This window comes from Eublepharis macularius, chromosome 4, assembly GCF_028583425.1.
Source record: "Eublepharis macularius isolate TG4126 chromosome 4, MPM_Emac_v1.0, whole genome shotgun sequence".
NCBI lineage: Eukaryota > Metazoa > Chordata > Lepidosauria > Squamata > Eublepharidae > Eublepharis > Eublepharis macularius.
In genome coordinates this window covers 11,020,989-11,042,729 of record NC_072793.1, presented here as the reverse complement: position 1 = coordinate 11,042,729, position 21,741 = coordinate 11,020,989, and the positions used below count along the sequence as shown (strand labels likewise).

Genomic DNA, 21,741 nt, shown 5'->3' with positions numbered 1-21,741 from the left:
CCAAACTGGCTCAGAAGGGGAGTCAGGAAATTTTGGTTTCCATGGCAACCATGGGCCACCATTATTTATTTATATATAAATAAAATGTATGCCTTTTGCTCAACACAGCCTGAGTTTTTTGCCAAGAGAAGCTAACAGAAATGCACCTGAGTAAATATAATTTAATCAACTTCCAACTTCAAAGAATTGATAATGCTGTAGAAAGCAAAGGAGCACTTAACAGAGGCAGGAGCATGGAAACAGAAGGGAAAATACCATCTGTGACTTTTGAGGGACAACGGGCAGCCATCAATAGAGAAAGGATAAAATTTAGGACAATAAAGCATCCTTATTTAAGCGTTGGAAACCTTGGCCAGTCCCTTTCTGATTTCTGAGCTCTCAGCCAAAGTTCTCCACTTTTTTCAGATCTCAAGGACTAGAAACTTGCTTTTCTTTTCAAGAAATTAAAATCCAGGGAGTTGGATGCCAAAGCCTACAAGACAAATGGAACTGGCACCGTCCTGCAGAGAACACTGGGCTGCTATCAAGAGGATTGGGACAGAGGCACAGATCTCTTCATGGGCCACATTTTGGGGGAGGCAGCGTGAATTACCAGGCCAGAGAGAGCTTTCCATCATGCCGGGAGACACCTCATCATAGTGTTGGATGCAGACTCGGCTATCGATCTGGTAGAGCAGAGCTGGACACAGCAGCGTGAACTGTGCTGGAGTGATCTTGGAGACAGAATTCAAGCCAAAATTCACCAGCAACTGTGATACATTGAGGCACTGGGGACAAGAGAAATAAGTCAGAAACAAAACAGAAGGGCATGAGCAAATGTGGAACAAGGCCTGGAATTCCCATAAATATTTTATTGATTCACAACGCTGGTTCAAAGAAAAAGAAAAAGCAGAAAAAAGTGGAACCAGTCTATTGCGTAATAGCCAAGGCTTACCTTCTAGAACTTATAATTATCAAGGCTCATGCCCTAGAAATCATTAAAGAACGTGTGTGTACGCATATGCGCATGCGCACCCCTCAGCATTAGCAAAATCACCAATCACAGCCAGTACGTCTGGGATGAGAGGATAAGCTTCCCAGCAACTTTTAACACCCTCCCACCCTGCTCCAGCCTACCCACTCCATCCAATACTCTTTTTGCAGTAAATGCAGGAATTGGTGAACCAGTACAGTGAGACCCAGATTCAAATACCATGGACGTTGGAACTCAAGGGGAGACTTTGGGCCGGTCTCCTTTTTCCAGCCTAACTTACCTCACATATTTGTTCTGGGGGCAATATGGAGGATGGGACTGGGAAGAACTCGTATGAGCAAATCTTATTTATTTACTTCATTTATATTCCCCATTTCTTCCTCAATGGAAACCCAAAGCAGGTTACATTGTTCTCCTCTCCTCCATTTTATCCTCACAACAACAATCCTGTGAGGTAGATTAGGCTGAGAGAGTATGGCCATTTTCACACGTCTTACCGGCCGTGCAAAATCGCGCAAAACTCCCAGAACGACAGCGTCTTCCTGGTGCGATTTCCCATCATGACTCCGGCAATCATGCCACAAACCGGAGTAATGACGGGAAATCACGCCAGGAAGACGCCGTCATTCTGGGAGTTTTGCGTGATTTTGCGTGACCAGTAAGATGTGTGGAAACAGCCTATGACTAGCCCAAGGTCACTCAGAGAGCTTCTGTGGCAGAGTGGGAATTCAAACCTGGGTCTCCCAAATCCTAGTCTGACGCTGTAACCGCTATACAACATTGCTGGGCTCCTTGGAGAAAGGGCATGATAAAAATGTGATAGATAGAATCTTGCTGTGTCTCCCAGCTTGGCTCTCACTTACATCCTCATGCAGGTGGTTATAGACGGAGTGGTCCAAAGCAATGACCCTCTCCAGAAGATTTAGGCTAGAATGTCCATGGGAGGATTTGAAAGGAGTTTCACCCTTCCCAGAGTGCTCTGCTGTTTGCCCGGAGCTTGATTTGGTGACATGGTGGATACCAGGGAGTGCAGGTGGCAGTGGCGTTGGGGTAGCGTGGCCCTTCTGAGAGAATCCATTCCTGAGGGGGAAGCAGAACAATCATCCCCAAAGAACAAAAGATGATGCAGTTTTAGGTTACATTCAGGGCTTTTTTTCAGCAGGAACGCAGGGGGACGGAGTTCTGGCACCTCTTGAAAATGGTCACATGGCTGGTGGCCCCGCCCCCTGATCTCCAGACAGAGGGGAGTTGAGATTGCCCTACGCGCTGCTCAGCGGCGCGGAGGGCAATCTCAACTCCCCTCTGTCTGGAGATCAGGGGGCGGGGCCACCAGCCATGTGACCATTTTCTCCGAGGGCAAGCCACTGAATTCCACCACCTTTCCCCAGAAAAAAAGCCCTGGTTACATTTCTGACACCTTTAGACTGATTAAATGGATAGTTAGCAGATCTCCTCCTAATCTTCAGTCCCTTGTCACTTTGAAGGCAATGAGTTTAGAGGATAAACTATTTTCTCTTTTATGTCTTATTTAACTTCTCCAAATATTCTGAGACATTTAATTGACAGTAATAAAAATGTTTTCATGTTTAATTAAGCAAGGTTGATTAACCTTTTTTTGCAATCGCCAGTTCAGCTAGAACAAAATGAGGCACACAGCAAGCCCTTCTTAGCGCATTGCTTTGCAAAGCCTAAACAGTTCAATAGAGCTCTTTGCACAGCCCCAGAAGGTTGCCAATAGCTTTGGAAAACTTGAATTATTAAGACTTGAATTATTAAAACTTGAATTAAAATCTAGCAAGATTTTAATTTGGCTGCAAGCAAATTAGATAAGCAAGACCAGCCTTGCAAAAGGATAGCTGCAAACCAAGATCAAAATCTGCATCAAGAGCATGCTTGAAATCTAACTTGCGTTATCAACAGGAGCGTGCATGATGGATAATCACTGTGCATCTGTCCATGATAGAGGATGCTACACTAGGCAAGAGCAGCTTTTTCCTCAGGTGTATTTCCAAAAGCAGACGGATTACCTGGGGGTAACACCCTCTGCTTGAGCCTTGCTTCTGTGCTCTGTCGAGTGGAGGTGCTCCAGTGCCGAATGGAAGTGCAAGTGCTTGTTCTCTTGGACCTCCAGGATATCCAGATGGGAGACGTGGCCGTGGCCCAGTGCGTCATGCTCAATCTCCACCACCTGCACCTTCCCTAGTCCCAGGCTAAGCAGCAGGCGTGTCAGGCCCTCGAAGGACAGGGTGCCATTCTCCCCATACTGCCCAAAAAGCTGCTGCAGGTAGTAGCCCTGCTCCTGAGTGGCATCTTCGGGCAGGCCCTGCACAGCTCCATCAGTGAGGAAGTTGGGCGGTTCCTCCAGTAACGGGCTACATATGCCCTGCAGGGAGAGCAGGGCCACCCATGCGCCAGCTTGAAGAAACCTCAGTGCTCTCTGGTCCATTAACAGGGGCCTGCAATGGAAAGAACATGGCACTGAGCTCTAAGGAGGAAGCACAGCCTCAACAATGGCGGTGTGGCTCTCAAAGCAAGAGGCAAGTAGGGTCCGTGTAATTCTTGGAATGACAACTGCTTCCCAGACTACTGAGGTCAGTTCCCCTGGAGGAAATGCCGGGTTTGGAGGGCGAACTTCACGGTATGCCACAGAGACTAAGAGAAACCAAAGTCCTAGAGTGATATCACATCCCTGCTGAGCTCCCTCCCCTGCCTAAACTCTGCCCTTCCCAGGCAATAACACATAATGTAGTGGTGTCTGTACTAGTCTAAGAGCAAGGTATCAGGCTCTGGATGATAGGATACAGCAGACAAATCCCTGGTTCTTTTTAGCAAGACACAGCTCCTTGGTTAAATTACTTTTATTCAGAAATCAGTTCTTTCCATATTCAGATCCAAAGGTCTACTTAGAAGTAAGGTGAGCTACTAAGTAGTTCTAGTAGAAACTTGACAAGAATGGCAGCATGGGAAAAACACATCCCTTTTCTACCCAACTTTCCTTCCCCCTCCCAATTCCCAAACAATTCGTTGTTGTTTTTTCTGTGTGAAAACATGGTGCACATTTGTGCTATCATGCTACGAAGAGAGAAAACATATCATAGTCTGGAAGAAAGGTTCAAAGTTGTAAACAGACAGCCACCTGGGAACATGTGAGAACGCACTAGAACACCAGCAACAGAAAATGGAGTTATACCAGGCAATTAAGCATATACTTGAGAAAAGAAATATTGGCATGGATGAATGGGTACAGTCAAACATGACATAAGGAGAGACCCAGGTTCAAAACCCCACTCCACCATGGAAGCTTGCTGGATAGCCGGGGCCAGTCACTCTCAGGTTAATGGTTCTTACAGGGTTATTATTGTGACGGTAAAATGGAGAACAATGTTAAGCTGCTTTTGGTCCCTTTGAGGAGGAAGGCAGGGAATTCTAAAACTATGTAAAACAGAACTGTCTAAGGCTTTCACGGCCGGAGAATGATGGTTGTTGTGGGTTTTCCGGGCTGTATAGCCATGGTCTTGGCATTGTAGTTCCTGACGTTTCGCCAGCAGCTGTGGCTGGCATCTTCAGAGGTGTAGCACCAAAAGACAGAGATCTCTCAGTGTCACAGTCTCTCAGTGATCTCTCAGTGTCACAGTCTGTGACACTGAGAGATCTCTGTCTTTTGGTGCTACACGTCTGAAGATGCCAGCCACAGCTGCTGGCGAAACGTCAGGAACTACAATGCCAAGACCATGGCAATACAGCCCGGAAAACCCACAACAACCCTAAAACAGAACTGTTCAGGAGGGCATTTTTATAAAGGAATGGTTGCATTATAACAGAATTATTCAGGAAAACGTTTCAATAGAAAGAATGGGACTGCGTAGGGAGACCTCCCACTCCTGCTTTTTGTTGTCCACAGGAGGAAAAATGGAAGACTGGGAGGGAGGAAACAAAGCTTGTTTGGCTGATGGGAACTTTTTTCCAGCAAGAAGCCCCCAAGCATCCAACCTCAACCTGCTACATCTTGAATTCACCATGCACTTTTGAATCACCATGTACCATGCACTTTTGAATCAATTCTCAGAGCAGTGAAATGGAATGAAAATACATTTTTCTTCATTATTTAGGTAAATATCCATTTTCCTCCTGTTTTGTATACAGTTGCACAATTACACTTTCCCCCAGTATTATTACTTTTTCACAGCTGCTGCTCCCTGCCATTCTTCTACTACAATCCCCAATTTTAAAAAGAACACAGAATTTTTTTTAAAAAAACCTCAGAGATTTTTGAGCGGAGACATACTATTTAAGTATTACCTAAGTAGGTGTCAGTGTCTGTCCATGAACCCAGGTGATCTTGCTACCCACTCTTACATTCACTTCTCATCAGGGCTTTTTTTCTGGGAAAAGAGTTGGTGGAACTCAGTGGGTTGCCCTCAGAGAAAATGGTCACATGGCTGGTGGCCCCCCCACTGATCTCCAGACAGAGGGGAGTTGAGGGCGCGGAGGGCAATCTCAACTCCCCTCTGTCTGGCGATCAGGGGGCAGGGCCACCAGCCATGTTCCACCGCGTTCCAGCTGAAAAAAAAGCCCTGCTTCTCATGCAGATGCCACTAGCTGTACAGGTGATGCAAGGTATCTTATGTTTCAAAGATGCACCCAACTGTGCAGGTGCAAAGAAGGGATGAACAGTGAGTATTTCTGTGCTTTACAATACAAGTTGGTCAGTGACCCCAGGGGATATTACCTCTTTCCCAGTAAGTGAGATTACAGTTCTTGGGCTGGACAAACCCACTACAAACGTCAGTGAGCCAAGCACAGGTACAAAGCTGCTTGGACAGGTGCTGTACTCAAGACAAAGTTCAACAGGGAACACTGAAGGTCTCTGATCAGGAGCTGATCTTGTGCATAATCAAGCGGGTTTTAACAAGGTATGATTGTATGGCGACCACGTTTGCCTTAGTTCCGATAACACTCTGGCCCCAAACTCACTAAGCTTTATTGTTTGTTCTTCCTGTGCTCTTTCATATCCTAAGGTATGGATAGCTGGAAGTTTAATGTGAAGGAGACTGACTTGAACAGAAGCAAGAAAAATACCTTCAGTCAGTCCTAGTATTCCTGATTTGTTCAACTGCTTACTTACCTGACTTAAATGATCTAGAATGGGGTGGCAGTGACCCCCTTTGGGTTTGAAGTGACAGCACTAAAATGAACCCTACCAATTTTAGACTGCATAAAGTTATCCCAGAACCATTCCAGAGAGGAGATCGATTCCTCACCAAGGACAGCTTGGTAACCATATCCAACCAAATGTGCTTGTTCCCACACAACAAGTACTTGCCAAGAACTGAGTGCAATTAATCACACAAAGCTGCCTTATACTGAGGCAGACCCTTCTATCAAGGGGCTTTTCCACAGGGGCAATTTTTGCTGGTGCCAGCCTCATACTTCTTCGGATTTCTTGCTGAATTCCACATGCTTACCTCTCCCTTCAGATTTTGATGCGTTGTTTTCAAGGCTTCTCTTCAGATTTTCTGTGACCTGTTTTTCCCTGATGTTTTTTCAATGCAGTTTGGTGTTGGCTTTTTTCTATTGTGCCGAATTTTCATTCCCCCCCCCGCCCTCTCTTCTGCCCTCCTCACCCCCTTTCCAGTCAACATCTTGCTGATTGGTCCCTCCTCGGAGTTCTGCCACTCCCTCCATCCTCCTCTCAGGCCCTTCTTCCCCATTCCCCACCTCCTCCTTTCTTTACACCAAGACAGATTTTTTTTGTAAAAACTTTATGCATGTATGTATTAGATTTTTATACTGCCTCTTCCTCAAATGAGGCTCAAAGTGGTTTACAACATTAAAAAAATTAAAAGCCACAATAAAAATTAGGTATTAAAACTAATTTATTATTTTATTATTTATTTACTTTATTAAAATTAATTTATTACATTATAAATGTTGACATTATTGCATTATGAAAATTATTTACCCTTCCTCAATGTTGTCGTCAACTGTAAAACATAGTGCCACATATGCTATCCATATGCTATCCATGCTATCCATTTCCCACATGTCATGAACAAACAAACAAAAATGTCAACAGTTGCAGCATGGCTGAGGTGTGTTGAAGACTGATTTTTTTTTAAAAACCCTGAGCTTAATAACATTATTATGTCATAACAATGACAGGGTTCCTTCATGTCAAGGTTACAGAATCCCATTTGGCAGCTCCATGGCACAACACTGAAACTGTGAAACCTGAAATGAGCAGCCACAAAATGGCTGCTTGAACCAGGAGAAAATGGCTACCAGAAGAATTGTCATTTTAGAGAATCTCCGGGTGTCATAAGGCAATAATGCAATTAGGCATGCACAAAAACAAAAGCGGGGATGGGAGTGGTGATGGGATGGCATCTGTGACACCAACAATGATATCCATACCTCACCACATAATCCTTTTTATTTCATGATGGTGCCAACAAAAAAAGCCAACACCACACCAATGGCACACCAGGTTAAAAGCAACGTGAATAAAGGTAGGTGGCCAAACCAAATCTGATCCTAGAGGAGAGAATACTCAAAAAGAGAGGAGTAAATTGCCCACGTGGAAAAGGCTGAGGTCAGTAGATGGCAGTGTCTCTTTAGAGCTTCAGGCGGAGGTCTTTCACACACCCTCTAACCCTTTCAGCTGGAGAGGCAGAGGACTGAACCCAGGGCCTTCTGTATACAAAACTATCGAGCCGCAGCCCCTCCTCTAATCAGGTTGGAGCAGGCAGCTTCTCCCCAAACCTGGCTCCACTACATCGAGTTTATGTATATTTTTGTGGCATGACTGTGCCAGGAGGGAGCAGAAGCCAAACCTGCCCACTCTCAGTCACTGTAATCCTGAGAGGTGGGAGACCATCTGTCATTCCCTTGTTCTGTTGCAATGGTTATTGTGTCAGTTGTAGACTGCAGCCCAAATTAAAATGCTCCTCAAAATGCCTCTTCCATTAATTTTGAGAGCAAAGAGTCCTAGGATCTGATGATAGCTGATATTCAGCATCACGGTTTCATAGCTTAAGATTGCCATGTCAGGGATTTATAACTGGCCTCAAATGAAGGCACTGGTGGTTCTGCCAATTTATTACATTTGTGAGTTAATAGGAAATTCAGATCCCTGGGTGAAACATCATTGCGTTCATATTCCACATCACATTTATTTTCTCAGTAATCCTTACAACAACCCTGCAGAGCCCCCCGGGTTCTGATATATCACCCTGCTTAAGGCCACCAAGGAATTCATTACAAGATCTGAGCCACTGACTACCTCAGGGCCAAGCTACACATGACGAATGACACTTGAACGGCAAGTGGATTGAGTGGAGGGCAAGTGAACAGGGAGAAATACACTTGCCGTTCACGTGTCATTCGTCACGTGTAGCTTGTCCCTCAGTCTCACAACCCCCCCAGGAAAGTAGCAGGTAAGTTTTGTAAGCAAGTAAAACAACACAGCAAATATCAAAACAATAACATGTTTAAAAATACCCGTTCTCCTGACTGTAACACTGTCCAGAGCAATGTCGGGAAGCACCATCAGCCTTCAAATCTTGCCAGTTTCTGGGTGATGTAGCTTTAGCCAGGTGTTAGCTGTTTCTTTAAAGTCTTTGCTGTTGAGCCGCAGTTTGCCACAGCCACGCAGAGGCAGCAATTAAAACCAACAGCTCCCTGCCCAAACAGTCCTCTCTGGTTAGAAGGGAGAAATGAGGCGTTCAGCTTTTTAATAGCAGCAGTTTTGCTCTCATAGGGCTCTTTGATCACTGGTGGGTGGATTGTTTTGCATTGGAGTAGGAGGGGCTTGCTTGGGCATCTGCCCATAATAAAACAACAGGTGGGAATGTGGGACAGGATTTTTCATCTTTTCCCAGAAATTTGTGTCCAGAGCGGGGGAAAGCAACATGTTCCTACATCACTGGGTTTTGGAGTTGCATAAGAAAGGTGTGTACAAATCTCTCTAGTTACTTTGGGGTAAAGGGCCACTACAAAGAACTTTAAAATCTCATTAGACATTAACAACATCTGATCAGGCAGTTTCAATGCCCCTGTCTGTGATTGTCTGTGCAGGAGAGGAATGTAACCCCAGGACTCTTCTCAGACCAGGAGCAGCGCTTTCATTCTCTGTTTTTAGGGGACTTAAACCATGCGCAAATATAGACCTGGCTTAGAATCTTCCCTCTCTATCATTTTGCATGAGAAAAATGAATTTGTTTACTTTCCCCTTTAACTTGGGCTACCAACCAGACATGGATCCATTTGTCTCTTTTTTGTGTTTCAGAATACAGTCCCTAAAACAAGTAGGGGAATAACTAAGGCAGCATCAACACATTGGTGGATATTGCACTTATTGAATTTTTGGTGTAGACAAGACCAGGATCATGAGAATTGTTTTTCCAGTGTGGACAAGACCGAGCTGGTCCAAGAGCTTTCGGCATCCTAAGCCTGCTGCTTGCCTAATGCCCACCCCACCCCCTGCTGCCACCACAGTTTGCCTGGCCAGTGTGCTCGGAGCCACTGCAGCCCGGGCTGGGCACATTCCCAACCACCAGAGAAATGGAGCAGAGTGCAGTGCAGCAGAGCAAGTGGCTGCCTGCTCTCTCTTCCTCTTTCTTAGCAGGGTTGGGGGTGATGGTGGCACTGGGGCAAGAGGTGCTGCTTGGGGGCGTCTGCTTGCGCTTGCATGCCTCTTTTGGTGCTCCCCTCCAGCACCCTAGGTATTTGCCTAGTTCTGCCTAGTGGGTGGGCAGCCCAGGAAAGAGGTGACCGATTCCTTTAGAATTGATGAAAGCGATATGAGAGCTTCCCCAACTGGGTAAATAGCAGCCTTCCAGGACCATTTCAGGTCATGAAAATTGTGGGGAAAGGACGTTGAAGCACCTTCTAGTCTGAATCGGGCCCCCCCAGGGGTTTTTTTCAGGGGGAACATGGGGGAACGGAGTTCCAGAACCTCTTGAAAATGGTCACATGGCTGATGGCCCCGCCCCCTGATCTCCAGACAGAGGGGAGTTGAGATTGCCCTCCGCACCACCGAGCGGCACGGAGGGCAATCTAAACTCCCCTCTGTCTGGAGATCAGGGGGCGGGGCCACCAGCCATGTGACCATTTTCTCCGAGGGCAACCCACTGAGTTCCACCACCTCTTTCCCCAGAAAAAAAGCCCTGGCTGCCCCTAACAATGCTTGGGAATTGATTTCCCAGCACACAACTTCAGATTCACATTTGATCCAAGCCTTTGCAGTGACCACATATGTGCCACATGGATTTTGTAATGTGTGAACAATCTCTTAGATGAGTGGTTCTCACAGCCTTTCATATCTTACATCCCACCTATCATATGGCAGAGAGACACAAGGCCCACTTTTTAAAAAGAATATTTACAGACATTCTGTTACTATATTTATCCTTAATGATAACTTTTAGGAGATTTTAAAAACTGCAGTAGTATTGTTCAAAGTATATTTTGTGGTTATGGAATTAAAACATGAACATAAATTATAATTTCAGTAGCAGCTGAAAATTATTTAATACTGTTGAGAATAATTTTTGCTGCTATAACAAAACCACATGGGGGAGGGGCAGAAGCCGAATGGATAATCCACAGCCGGTACGGTTGGCAGGAAGTGGTGCCTCAATTACTTTGGCTGGTGGGCAGGGGGGACGGGATTAGGAGAAAGACCAAGTGACCAAGTTACTAATAGCATGCCAAAAGATCACAGATGTATAATCTGAGGTGGCAGGTCGAGTTGGCAAGAGTTGGGGATTGAGGGACAGTGAGTTCATATTAATTGTTATGAAAATCCTGTGTCTGGTACATATACTATGTCATGGCCCAGTCTGGGCTCAGTGAGAGCGGGGACTCCTCAGGAGGAGAGGGGCTTTGTGTAGCCAGCCAGGACTCCTCAGGAGAAGAGGAGCTCCATGTAGCCGGCCCTGACTCAGCAGAGGCCGGTAATCAGGAGCCGCAGCTGCTGGCTAATTGGAGCTTACAGCCAGCAGCTGAGGCAGAGCCACCAGTACTCTCCAGCCCCAGCACCACAGGGGAAGCTCAGCCAGGGACTTCCACAGGGGAAGCTCAGTCAGGGACTGCCAACACCACAGGGGAAGCCCAGCCAGGGGCTTCCACCACCCCCACCCAGGTTTGCCCACATGTAAAGAACGCCGCAGACAAAGGCTGAGGCTGGAGCTGCAGGAGAGACGGCACAGTGCTCACCTCCTGAACCGACGCCAGCTGCTGGAGAGCGATGATGAGTAGCAGTAGGATGGAGCCCCAGCAGCTGGCTGTAACCCATGCCTGGCTATAAAAGCTGAGCTGAGGGAACTGCCAGGCGTGGAAGCAAAGTGTCAAACTACTTGCAACCATGCCGTGTACCTCGCTTGTGCCTGCCTTTGGACCTGACACTATTGGCAACTGACCTTGGACTGTACCTGACCTGGCTCTTGGACTCTGGACTCACTCCTGGTGTTTAGTTTGTGCTCTGACCACAGTGTGGACTTGGCTTTTGACCCTAGAACCCCCCTTGGGCTTTTTGCTGGTGCTTGGACTTGAACCACCCTGCTTGGGCTGGCCCAGCCCATGACATACTACTTGCTGAGAACAAGTAAACTCATATTTTACCTATTCCTATTAACCACAGGGGCAAAATTGGAGTTGTGTGTGTTAAGAAGAAGTATGCCTTGGCTGCTTTAGGGCTCTTTACCTTCTTTCCCTGTTTGTGGGCTTCCTAAGAAACATTTGATGAGACACTGCTGAGAACGGGATACCATCCTACGTTAGAGGGATCTTTGGCCTGATCCAGCCTCTAGGCCTCTAGGATTACTCACTGTGTGTGAATTATCTTTTACTTTGGAAAAAGATCACAAGTTACCTTTAGGAAGTGACAGGGGTACCTCCTGTCCTTGACAAGGCAGTTTTGTAAGCCATGTTATTTTGTTTGGCAAGGTTAATGGTTCACCCAGTTATCCCTTAGCTCAGAAATTAAGTAAGCTCTTTTTCCCACCCAGCAGGAAGTATTAAAGGTCAATGTCTGTCTGTAATCGCATGTGAAAAGGAAGGGGTTGGGGGAAGAGTGAAATGAGAACTGGCACATAGTTCCAAGAGAAGGAGAAAAACTCTTTGGTAATGGGGGGAGACAAGCAAATCAATTCCCCGAGTTAAGTTACAGATTTGTTTGGCAATCTATGTTCTTACTTTGTAGGTACTAGTACCGTACTACCTACACACCCACAATGATTAAGGGTCACTGAATGACAACTTGTCAACTGGAAAACTGATTGCACCCATGCTGAGGGAAATCCTTTCATACACTGATGCAAAACCAAGAGAAGATGGGCAGAGAGACCAGAGAAGGGTCCAAATTGAAACTGAACATAATTTCGGTACTGTCTTGAAATAAATCCAAAGGGATAACTGTTAATCTGTAGCAGCAAAATTCAACAGGAATCCAGTGGCACCTTAAAGACTAACAAAATTTATTCCAGTATGAGCTTTTGCGAGCTAAAGCGCACTTCAGATGTAGCTGATGAGCGAGCTCTGACTCTCGGAATAAATTTTGTTAGTCTTTAAGAAGTCACTGGACTCCTGTTTTATTATATTGGAAATACACCTTTTTTTCAAACTTTGAAATTCTAATTGAGGTGCAGATTTTCCCCACTTCTTCCTTATATTCACAGGGCCTCATTACTCTAAAACCAGAACTTTTCTCTAATCTTCATTGGGAAGGATAGCTCTAAATAGCCCACACATGTTCTTCAGAAAATTTTTATTGTAAACAACACCAAAAATATATGAGTTCCAAAAAGTCTGGGGCTGAAGTCCTTAATTATGGGACTATTGAGTCTCGCGCATACACATGCAATGTATCAGAAGCTGAAATTTACTCCCAAAACTTAAATCCCAAATATGAAAACTGCATTTGGAATTTTGGGATACAGACTCAAAAACATCACAAATCTGAGAATTTCACCCCATCATTCCCACTATTTTCTCTAGCACAGACTCTGCGTGTTTTGTAGTCAAAAGACAGACATTCAACAAGAGAAGCTTTTCCCACTACTGTTTGTGGGGAAACAACTATTTGTTCAGAAGCAGCGTCTTACGTTGGTGTAAAAGGAACAAGAGCCCAGCTAGAAATAAGGAGGCAACCCTACACTGGCTTGGCTTGATAAGACCTCAGCATTCTATTTTAATTTTGATATGGCCTATAGAGGAAAGCTTGCAGTCCTTGGCTTAAATATTCACATATAATGCTGGTGATTCATAGTTAAATATATCCTAGGTAAATATATGGTTACATATGAATTACATTCATTTTTAAAAGTTAGGTCAACAGCTGGCCCTCATCCAGTGTAGGTACGGAACTCTAAACTCACAAAACCTTTCCTTCACTGAGCTGAGATGTCGTGGTCCAAAGTACTGTGTGGGGTTCAGCAGGAACGCACCACTTTTTAATGTGCCAAGCTTCCCCATTTATTTAAATGGAAGGAGCACATAGAGCTTTACTGAAGTAGGGTATCCAGACTGCAAACTGAAATACTGCCTATAACTTTTTAAATGTCCAAGGCAGCTGCAAGGATTCCCTCCCATTCCCACTCATACCATCCTGTGCTTCAACTGGAATCCCAAAGGAGTACCAAGATCTGGATGTCATCATAAGAACTGCATGGCCATCACAGAAGAAACAGCAGCCGCACGTCTTCTTTGCCCTTTCCTTTCCCAGTAGCATCTAGTTACACAAAATGTGACACAATGCTCCAAAATTCTCTATCCCTACAAACACACCAATCAATAAGAGGGAGGGTGAGGAAAACAGAGTCTCAGAACATTTCATACATTTTGTATTAGTAGATATGATAAAACAGCCTTTACTGTTTACTGTGAGGAAGATTACAAGTTACCAGACCTCAGCACAAGAGCAAGATCCTGGTCCAATAGCACCTTGAAGACCAACTACATTTACAAGGTATGAACTTTCAAGAGTCAAAGCTCCTTTAGTTAGACATGTCGTATCTGACTCTTGAAAACTCATACCTTGGAAACCTAGTTGGTCTTTAAGGTGCTACTGGATCTGAATCTTACTCTTCTACCACAGGCTAACACATTTACATACTTGAAACTATCTTCAAGGAAGCTACATGTTGTATTTAGCTTGATAGAACAGGGATGCAAAGTGCAGAAAATTACCATCTGTAACACAAGAAAAATCCTATGTGCTGATTCAACCGTGGGGGATCCATTGTTCCAAATTTGCAAATAAACTAAATTTCAGCAAGCTTGCATTGCACTTTCCCTTTGAAGTTTCCCTGCTTGAGAACTGCTACTCCTAATTGATTTGTGATCAGGTTCATGGTGGGGTGGAAGTTGCTGAAAGCCTGGTGAAATGTTTCTGGTGCTTCTTTCCCATGTATCCAGATGATAAAAATGACGTATCTCAAGTACAAGAGGGGTGGGAGCAGGTGGGAGCTGAAGAAGTGCGGTTCCAAGTCAGCCATGAAAATGTTGGCACATTGTGGTGCCATGTGGCTGTCCATGGCTGTGCCATTGATCTGAAGAAATAAATAGTCACCAAATCTCCTTCCTTTTCCACTCCTCATATCTAACTAAGGGACCTTTGACTCTTGAAAGCTCATACTTTGGAAATCTGGCTGGTCTTTAAGGTGTTATTGGACCCAGATCTTACTCTTCAACTGCAGACTAACATGGCTACCCACTGGAGAAAGAGCTCAATAAGGAAACCTAATCAAACCCAATTCCCAAACACATATTTAATCACTGACACCACCAGAAATGTTTTGCTAGAAATCCAGTCTAGCACTACTGGAAATTAAACCCTCTCTTTTGTGATCTTTAAAAAGTCTTCTAATAAAGGTTTACAGTCATTTCCATGGGCATCTCCCCCAATTTATTGTGAGCACCAGGCTAATTCAATGGGAGTCACATCTGTGCTGGTAAATAGCCGGGTAAATGATTTCTTAACCTTATTTTGGATCAAGTCAGGCATATGTGAATGTACAAGCAGACCACAAACCACATACACAGATTTTTTTTAAAAAAATAGCATTTACTAAGCATATAACACAACTGATTACAAAAGAAAACAGAATATTGAGCTAAGGTCTATTTGCAGCATTCCGAGGCAAAGAGAAAACGATTCTTCTTTCCCTAGCTATAACCCTGTCCAAAGAGGCAAATAAATATGTAGGCATAAATAAAGTTAGCAGGATTAGTTCCCAATTATTGTATGGGTATGAACTAAATAATATAGCTTTCATGCTTCCTTAGGCAGCTTCATGGCATTTTCTCTCCTTCCTTCTCTTTCCTCCCATAAGCAAATTCATATCAGACACCATTCCTCCACCTGCTGGAAAATTTGCAGTACTTTGTTTCCAGATTGGTCCCATTGGTTACCTGACTTATAGCTCAAAAAAGAGGCATTTTCTCTCCTTCTAGCCTGCCATTAACATACCAAAGAATTTTCTGACAGAGTAGGCTAAAGCTAAACTGAGAAACTAACTGCGGTGTCCTCAGTAGAGTCAGGGCTTTTTTTCAGCTGGAACACGGTGGAAAGGAGTTCTGGAACCTCTTGAAAATGGACACATGGCTGGTGGCCCCGCCCCCTGATCTCCAGACAGAGGGGAGTTGAGATTGCCAAGCGGTGCGGAGGGCGATCTAAACTCCCCTCTGTCTGGAGATCAGGGGGCGGGGCCACCAGCCATGTGACCATTTTTGCCCAGGGTGATTTAAAAACTCCCCCTTGTTCCAGCTGACCCAAAATGACATCATTGGTCCTGGGAGCATGAGCGCACTTTGCATGTGCACATGTGGTACCACCCGCCAAGAGTTGCCCCCTGTACTGGCCACCCACTGAGTTCCACCACCTCTTTTCCCATAAAAAAAGCCCTGAGCAGAGTTATAGTCAGCTGTAGTCAATGGTCTTAGAATGCAACTCTGTTTAAGACTGCCTTGTAAATTCACACCTTTTATACTAACTGGAGGTAATCTTAAACTACTCTCGGAGTATCAAGAAGTTAAATATTCCCGCCCAAATCCTAACTATGAATTTTACAAAGGCAGCCTGAGGGCTGAAATTTTATTGACGTGAATGGGGGAAGAAAGGACTGGTGCTTTTGGTGGCAGACATGCAACTTTGATCATGCCCAGTTCCGCTGACAGAAACTGTATTAGCTGAAATGCTTCCTGCTGCACAGGACTCCTGATATGTACTGGACTGGATAACCCTCCAAGAATATAAGGCCCAGACCATAATAAACTGCAGGGCTTTGGAAGCTTTCCTTCTTGGAGGTATCTGTCACATGCTGTGGAATATCAAAAGCCAAACCAGTTATCTCCTAGATCTTTGCCTCCCAAGGAACACAACCAGGGAAGGAAATGAAAATTGTACTGACATGATTTGAGTCCAAAATTGGTTAATTTCATTAAATACATAATCTATTATTATTATTTTTAAAAAGAGGACATAGCAAAGATTATTTACAAACCATGCATCAAATATATTATCCTGTTGTGATATACACTTTTAAAAATACTTAAGCATACAATTGTTATAGTTGTTATTCCAAAAAGCAATACAATTCAGAGGATACGTTAGATGATATAATAATGGCCGTTTCCACACGTCCTAAAAAGAGCATCCCACTCACTGAACGCTGGTGGCTTTTCCACAGGATTTCTGACGTCTCCGTTTCCAAAATGGATGCAGGCAGTTTTCATGGTGCCACGCAAACGGAAGCAAAACTGCCCACATCCATTTTGGAAATGGAGACGTCAGAAATCCCACAGAAAAGCTGCCCGTGTTCAGTGAATGGGGTGCTCTTTTTAGGACACGTGGAAACGGCCAATGATGGGAAACGTAAGGAAGGATTTGGTAGGGCTGCAAGAACTTGGGAAAAGAAATGCATTTTTGTTGTATCAAGACAGAACAGAAAATCAGACAATTTCAACCTTTTATTACACCCATTCTCCCAGATAAGATACCAACATTGATTAGGCTAAAGAACTACCAGTATTTGATAACTGATCAATAAACAATAGTATCAAAGGGATGGTAGGAAGAGTCTATCAGTTGCCTATCAACCATAATAAAGTGATGAACATCTTCAAGAAATATGATTGGAAGGCTTGTTGTCCCTCACTCTAGGAAAATGTTTGGTAAGTAATCTTGAATAACGTTTTAAGCTCAGCCTCCCTATTGCTTTTTACACACATCTCCATCCCCGTCTTTTTTCTTTGAATGGGGATCCAAGATCAAGAGTAACCTATATGGGGAGGGGGCAGAAAGAGAGTTGCATGAAAAGCAGAAGATCCATAACTTCCCTCCTAGCCCCTGCTTCTCTATTGGAAATTGATTCAATCTCTTAAAACAAATTCAGAGGCCAAAATTAAGTTTGGTTCAAACATGCAAGAACGTTACTTTCTCTACACTTCGTTAGTGTACTCTTGATGTCTAAAAGCAGAACATGTGAACCGACTCTGCTGAAAAGTATGGTATGAAAGGTATCATCAAATAACATTATATCATCGATGGCCAATTCACTTTGCACTTGATATTATCAACATGTGTGTGAATCATGGCCAAGCGTATCGTGTAAAGAAATGAAGGGCTTAGTACACATGGAGATGGTATGCTACAGAAATACATGCAAAGCTGAGCCTGATGCTGTACAATTCCAAACACAGAACCTTACCTCCTGCCATGCAAAACTTTAATGTTGCCTCCCAAACTGGTGAAATTATAGTACAGATTCTTAATTTTCTAGCCTCTCTCATTCATGCCTAAAAATAAAAAGATGATGAATCCAAGAACTGTTCCCAGTCTTCGTCTGAAGTATGTGGACGTTTCAAAAAACATCCAACACAGCAGGAGCTTCTGTTTGATGAACATACATCAACAGTACTGAGAGTTCAATTTTATTTTAAAGGATATTTTTCTTTTACAGATCACAAATCTCCACGGGGAGACTGCAGAGAGGAAGGGCTTTGTACAAACGACCTTCCTGCATTGTTTCACCCACCTCCTTCAGATTTTATCTGGGACCTTCTGCATGCAAAGAGGCTGTCCCACTAAGACGCAGCCTACAATTCTTTAAAAGGGAGCAATCCCCAGCACATGATGTGAAGGAGTCTCTAAATAATTTTGCAAAGAAAAGAAAGGAAAAGAAAGAACTTGGAGCAAGTTTAGGGGAAACTGCATTGTAAGTCCCTCTTAGAAGTTTCCCATAGAATCACAGGGTTAGACTAGGGTCATCTAGTCCAACCCCCTGCACAATGCAGGAAATTCACAACTACCCCTCTCTCGACTGCCCCAGTGACCCCCCCTGCTCCATGCCCATATGTTGCATGAAACCAACATTCCACCCCCAAAGGCTCTTCTCTTTCTATTCATACCTTACTCCAATGAAGGGCAGATATTGATTACAAGTATGTAAGTCCCAGAGGCAGGTATACCGTGGTCTTTACTATGCCAACTTCTGTCAAGTAGATATGGCAGACAACTACAAGGAACTAGTGCAATGTCCATATAACAATGGCCACCAGCTAAGAGCATCTGGGTCGCCTGCCACCTTGACAAAATATACTGAAAGAAACTTCTGCAGCAGCTGACAACATGGTCCTTTCATCCCCATCATCGGGACCCCAAAAGCCAACATATATCCAGCTGTGAGGCGGACACTGATATTCCAGACAAATCAAAGTCTGTCATCCGCAGGAGCGCATGTACAGTGAGATGTATAGCTCTACATCGAACACAACTGTGCGAAGTAAATTTCTGCCTCCAGTGCAGCACGACACCAGGGTCTTTGCCGTGTGTGCTACCACAGCAGAGCCGTGAAAGTCCTTGGGCATGAGTTGAAGGGTAAGGAACCTGAGTGATACTGACCCATGAATCATAATGCTAATAAAGGTAATCAGGGCTTTTTTCCTGGGAAAAGAGGTGGGGGAACTCAGTGGGTTGCCCTCAGAGAAAATGGTCACATGTCCGGTGGCCCCGCCCCCTGATCTCCAGACAGAGGGGAGTTGAGATTGCCCTACGCGCCGCCGAGCGGCGCGTAGAGCAATCTAAACTCCCCTCTGTCTGGAGATCAGGGGGCGGGGCCACCGGACATGTGACCATTTTCAAGAGGTTCCGGAACTCCGTTCCACCGCGTTCCTGCTGAAAAAAAGCCCTGAAGGTATTTGATTTGATTTGAATCATAGCCAATGGTTTTGGCCAGTTGGGTTGATCTGGTAGACATCAGCCCATGATAGCTTTTGGGTTTTTTAAAAAATACAATATACATTTATGCTGTTTTTAAATTCTGTTTATTTTTTGTAAGCTGCCTTAGGTCCTCACTGGTGGGGGAAAGCAAGATCAAAATATACCAAATAATTTAACAACATGCCAGCTTTGTGTCATTTTTGTGTTTACAAAGGGACCCCACAAAAGATTTAAGCAACGTTACCTTGATTAGCTTCCCCCGCCAGTTTCTCAGGTATGTGGGAATTTCAGGTGTCGCCGCTTCTGGTGCTGAAAGACCTGGCTGGCTGAACAGCTGGAAGGGTCAAGGGTTGCTAGGGCTCTACCAAATCCTGCTCGATGGACCTGGGAGTGGCACGGAGGAGGCAGGGCGCTTGTGGACCAGGGAGGAGTCTGAAGTGCAAAGAGCTCCCTGGGAACAGGTGGCCGGAGCCCAGAGCTCTCATGGGTTGGCAGAGTTGCCAGGGGCTTTTTTTGTGCAGCAGACGAAGCTCTTCCAGGTGCAGGGGAACGCTTCAACTGCTTCATTTCTATATACTAAATGATGGAAAATTCTGCCCATGAAAAGAATCAGAGCCCTTGATCATTTCAGCTCACTGGCCTCCTATTTCTCCAGTTTTCTATTCTGAGAGGGAATTGTGACAAACATACGTGCTGGCGTATCATCTTTTATGTTACTTTTGAAAGAAAAGAAACCCTGCTGTCTATCATGCCTAGTCACTATCTCCAGTTTAGGGTTCTTGCAGCACGAAGGATATTTATTGAACATGGATAGATTTTTAATAGCACAATTTACCTTGATTGTATATTTTAATTAGATTGTATGTTGTTACCTTTCTGGTTTTTGATTGTATTAAACATAATGATTATCTATTGAACAAACGTAAACTTGCCTCCCACGCTTTCAACAAGCAACCCAGGTAACACCGAAGGGAAGATACTTTCAGCAATACTGTATGCTTTTATGAAGAACATTAGTAAGATTTAAGTCAGCAGGGTGCAGAGCGCTGGAGCAGGATCTGGGAGGCCCTCCCATTTGAAACTCCACTCTGCCGCAGAAGCTTGCTGCATGACCTGGAGCTAGTCACACTCTCTCAGCCTAGCCTAGCTCAAAGGTTTGTTGTAAGGATAAAATAGAACAGCGAAGGGGATAATGTTGTGAGCTGCTCTGGGAGACCCTTAGGGATAGGGCTGACAGGTCCCCTTACGCTCCCAATGGGGAGGGTGTGTGTGACCTTTTCCTATCTTTGTGCATGCACCCTCGGGGCAGCGCAATGATGTCACTTCCAGGAGTGACGACATCCTCTGGGACTGCTCCTGCACTTTACATAGCGTTGCCAGGTCTAGGTTGGGAAATTCCTGGAGCTTTTGGGGGTGCAGCCTGTAGAGGGCAGGGTTTGGGGAGGGGCCTCAGAATGGTATAGTTATAGAGTCCACCCTCCAAAACAGCCATTTTCTCCAGGGGAACTCATCTCTCATCTGGAGATCAGATGTAATTCCAGATCTCCAGCCACCATCTAGAGGCTGGCAATCCTAGCTTTACATCAGGCCAATTTGAGCCCAAATTGGCCCAGTGCAAAGTGTGGGAATGCTCCTGGGGCCTGTGCGATGATGTCACTCCTCGGAGAGACGTCGTCATGCTGTCTCTAGATCACGCCCAGGAGGCCTGTTCTCTTGCCTCCCCCCACTCTGGTCAGGTGAGTGGGGGGTGGGAGGCGGTGGGAGCAGGGAATCCCTTGCTCCCACCAGGGAACCTGGCAGCCCTAGTCGGGGAGAATACTGGAGTATAAATGAAGTAAAATAAAAATAAATAAAATATTTAGAATTCATATCACTCTCCACCAGGGCTTTTTTTCTGGGAAAAGAGACGGCGGAACTCAGTGGGTTGCCAGCACAGGGGGCAACTCTTGGCAGGAGGTTGGTGCCCCTGGTACCACATGTAACGAAATGGTTGCCAAGGGTGAAATGAGTGCTGCTAGCAGTTAATCTGTTTTAAAGGGGAAAAAAATGTTCCCCACGAGGTTTAATGGGCTGTAGGGCCAGGGAGGGGCCTGCAGGAGTCTCGGTAGGGGACGCCCTTCTTCCTGGACTACAACTCCCAGCTGCCCCAGGCCAAGAAAGGGCGGTAAAAATAAGGGACGGAGCAGCCTCCACAGAGATACCCAGCCCATCCTGAGGGGAAGGGAATCCACCTTCTTGGTTGAAGAAGGAGAGGCTCCTGCTGCGGGGTGAAACCCGGGTGCCTGGGCCCTAAGTGTGGAGGGCCTGGGAGGCAGCAGAAAGGAAAGGAAGGGGGGACCTTCCCTGAGACCACCAGCCCCTTAAGGCAGAGTAGGGAACAGTGTGGTAGGGAAAGCAGACGGCGGTTCTCTCCAGTTCGATTTTCTGCCCTGTGGGTTACGAAAGGGGGGGGGTCTACCCCTATGTGTTGTGCCTTTACCTGCTTTGTGTGCAAGTGCTCTGTATGTAGTTATTGAACTACAGTTTTTGAATATAAAGAACCTTGTGG

General features: G+C 45.1%; 1 protein-coding gene across 2 annotated transcripts in view; it reads right to left on the bottom strand.

Moving 5' to 3' along the window:
• Positions 1 to 19,548, bottom strand: part of SLC39A5 (solute carrier family 39 member 5) — a 39,984-nt gene extending 20,436 nt beyond the window's left edge. The window contains exons 1-4 of one of the 2 annotated variants that reach the window (XM_054977481.1): positions 19,438 to 19,548; positions 3,001 to 3,429; positions 1,837 to 2,053; positions 593 to 767 (exon numbers count right to left, since the gene is read on the bottom strand). In XM_054977481.1, the coding sequence (XP_054833456.1) occupies positions 593 to 767; positions 1,837 to 2,053; positions 3,001 to 3,419 (811 nt within the window). In that variant the 5' untranslated portion in view covers positions 3,420 to 3,429; positions 19,438 to 19,548. Of the gene's footprint in view, positions 1 to 592; positions 768 to 1,836; positions 2,054 to 3,000; positions 3,430 to 8,473; positions 8,671 to 19,437 lie in introns of those variants that run through there. The other variant, XM_054977480.1, reaches the window with a different exon arrangement.
• Between the last annotated feature and the right edge of the window lie 2,193 nt (positions 19,549 to 21,741).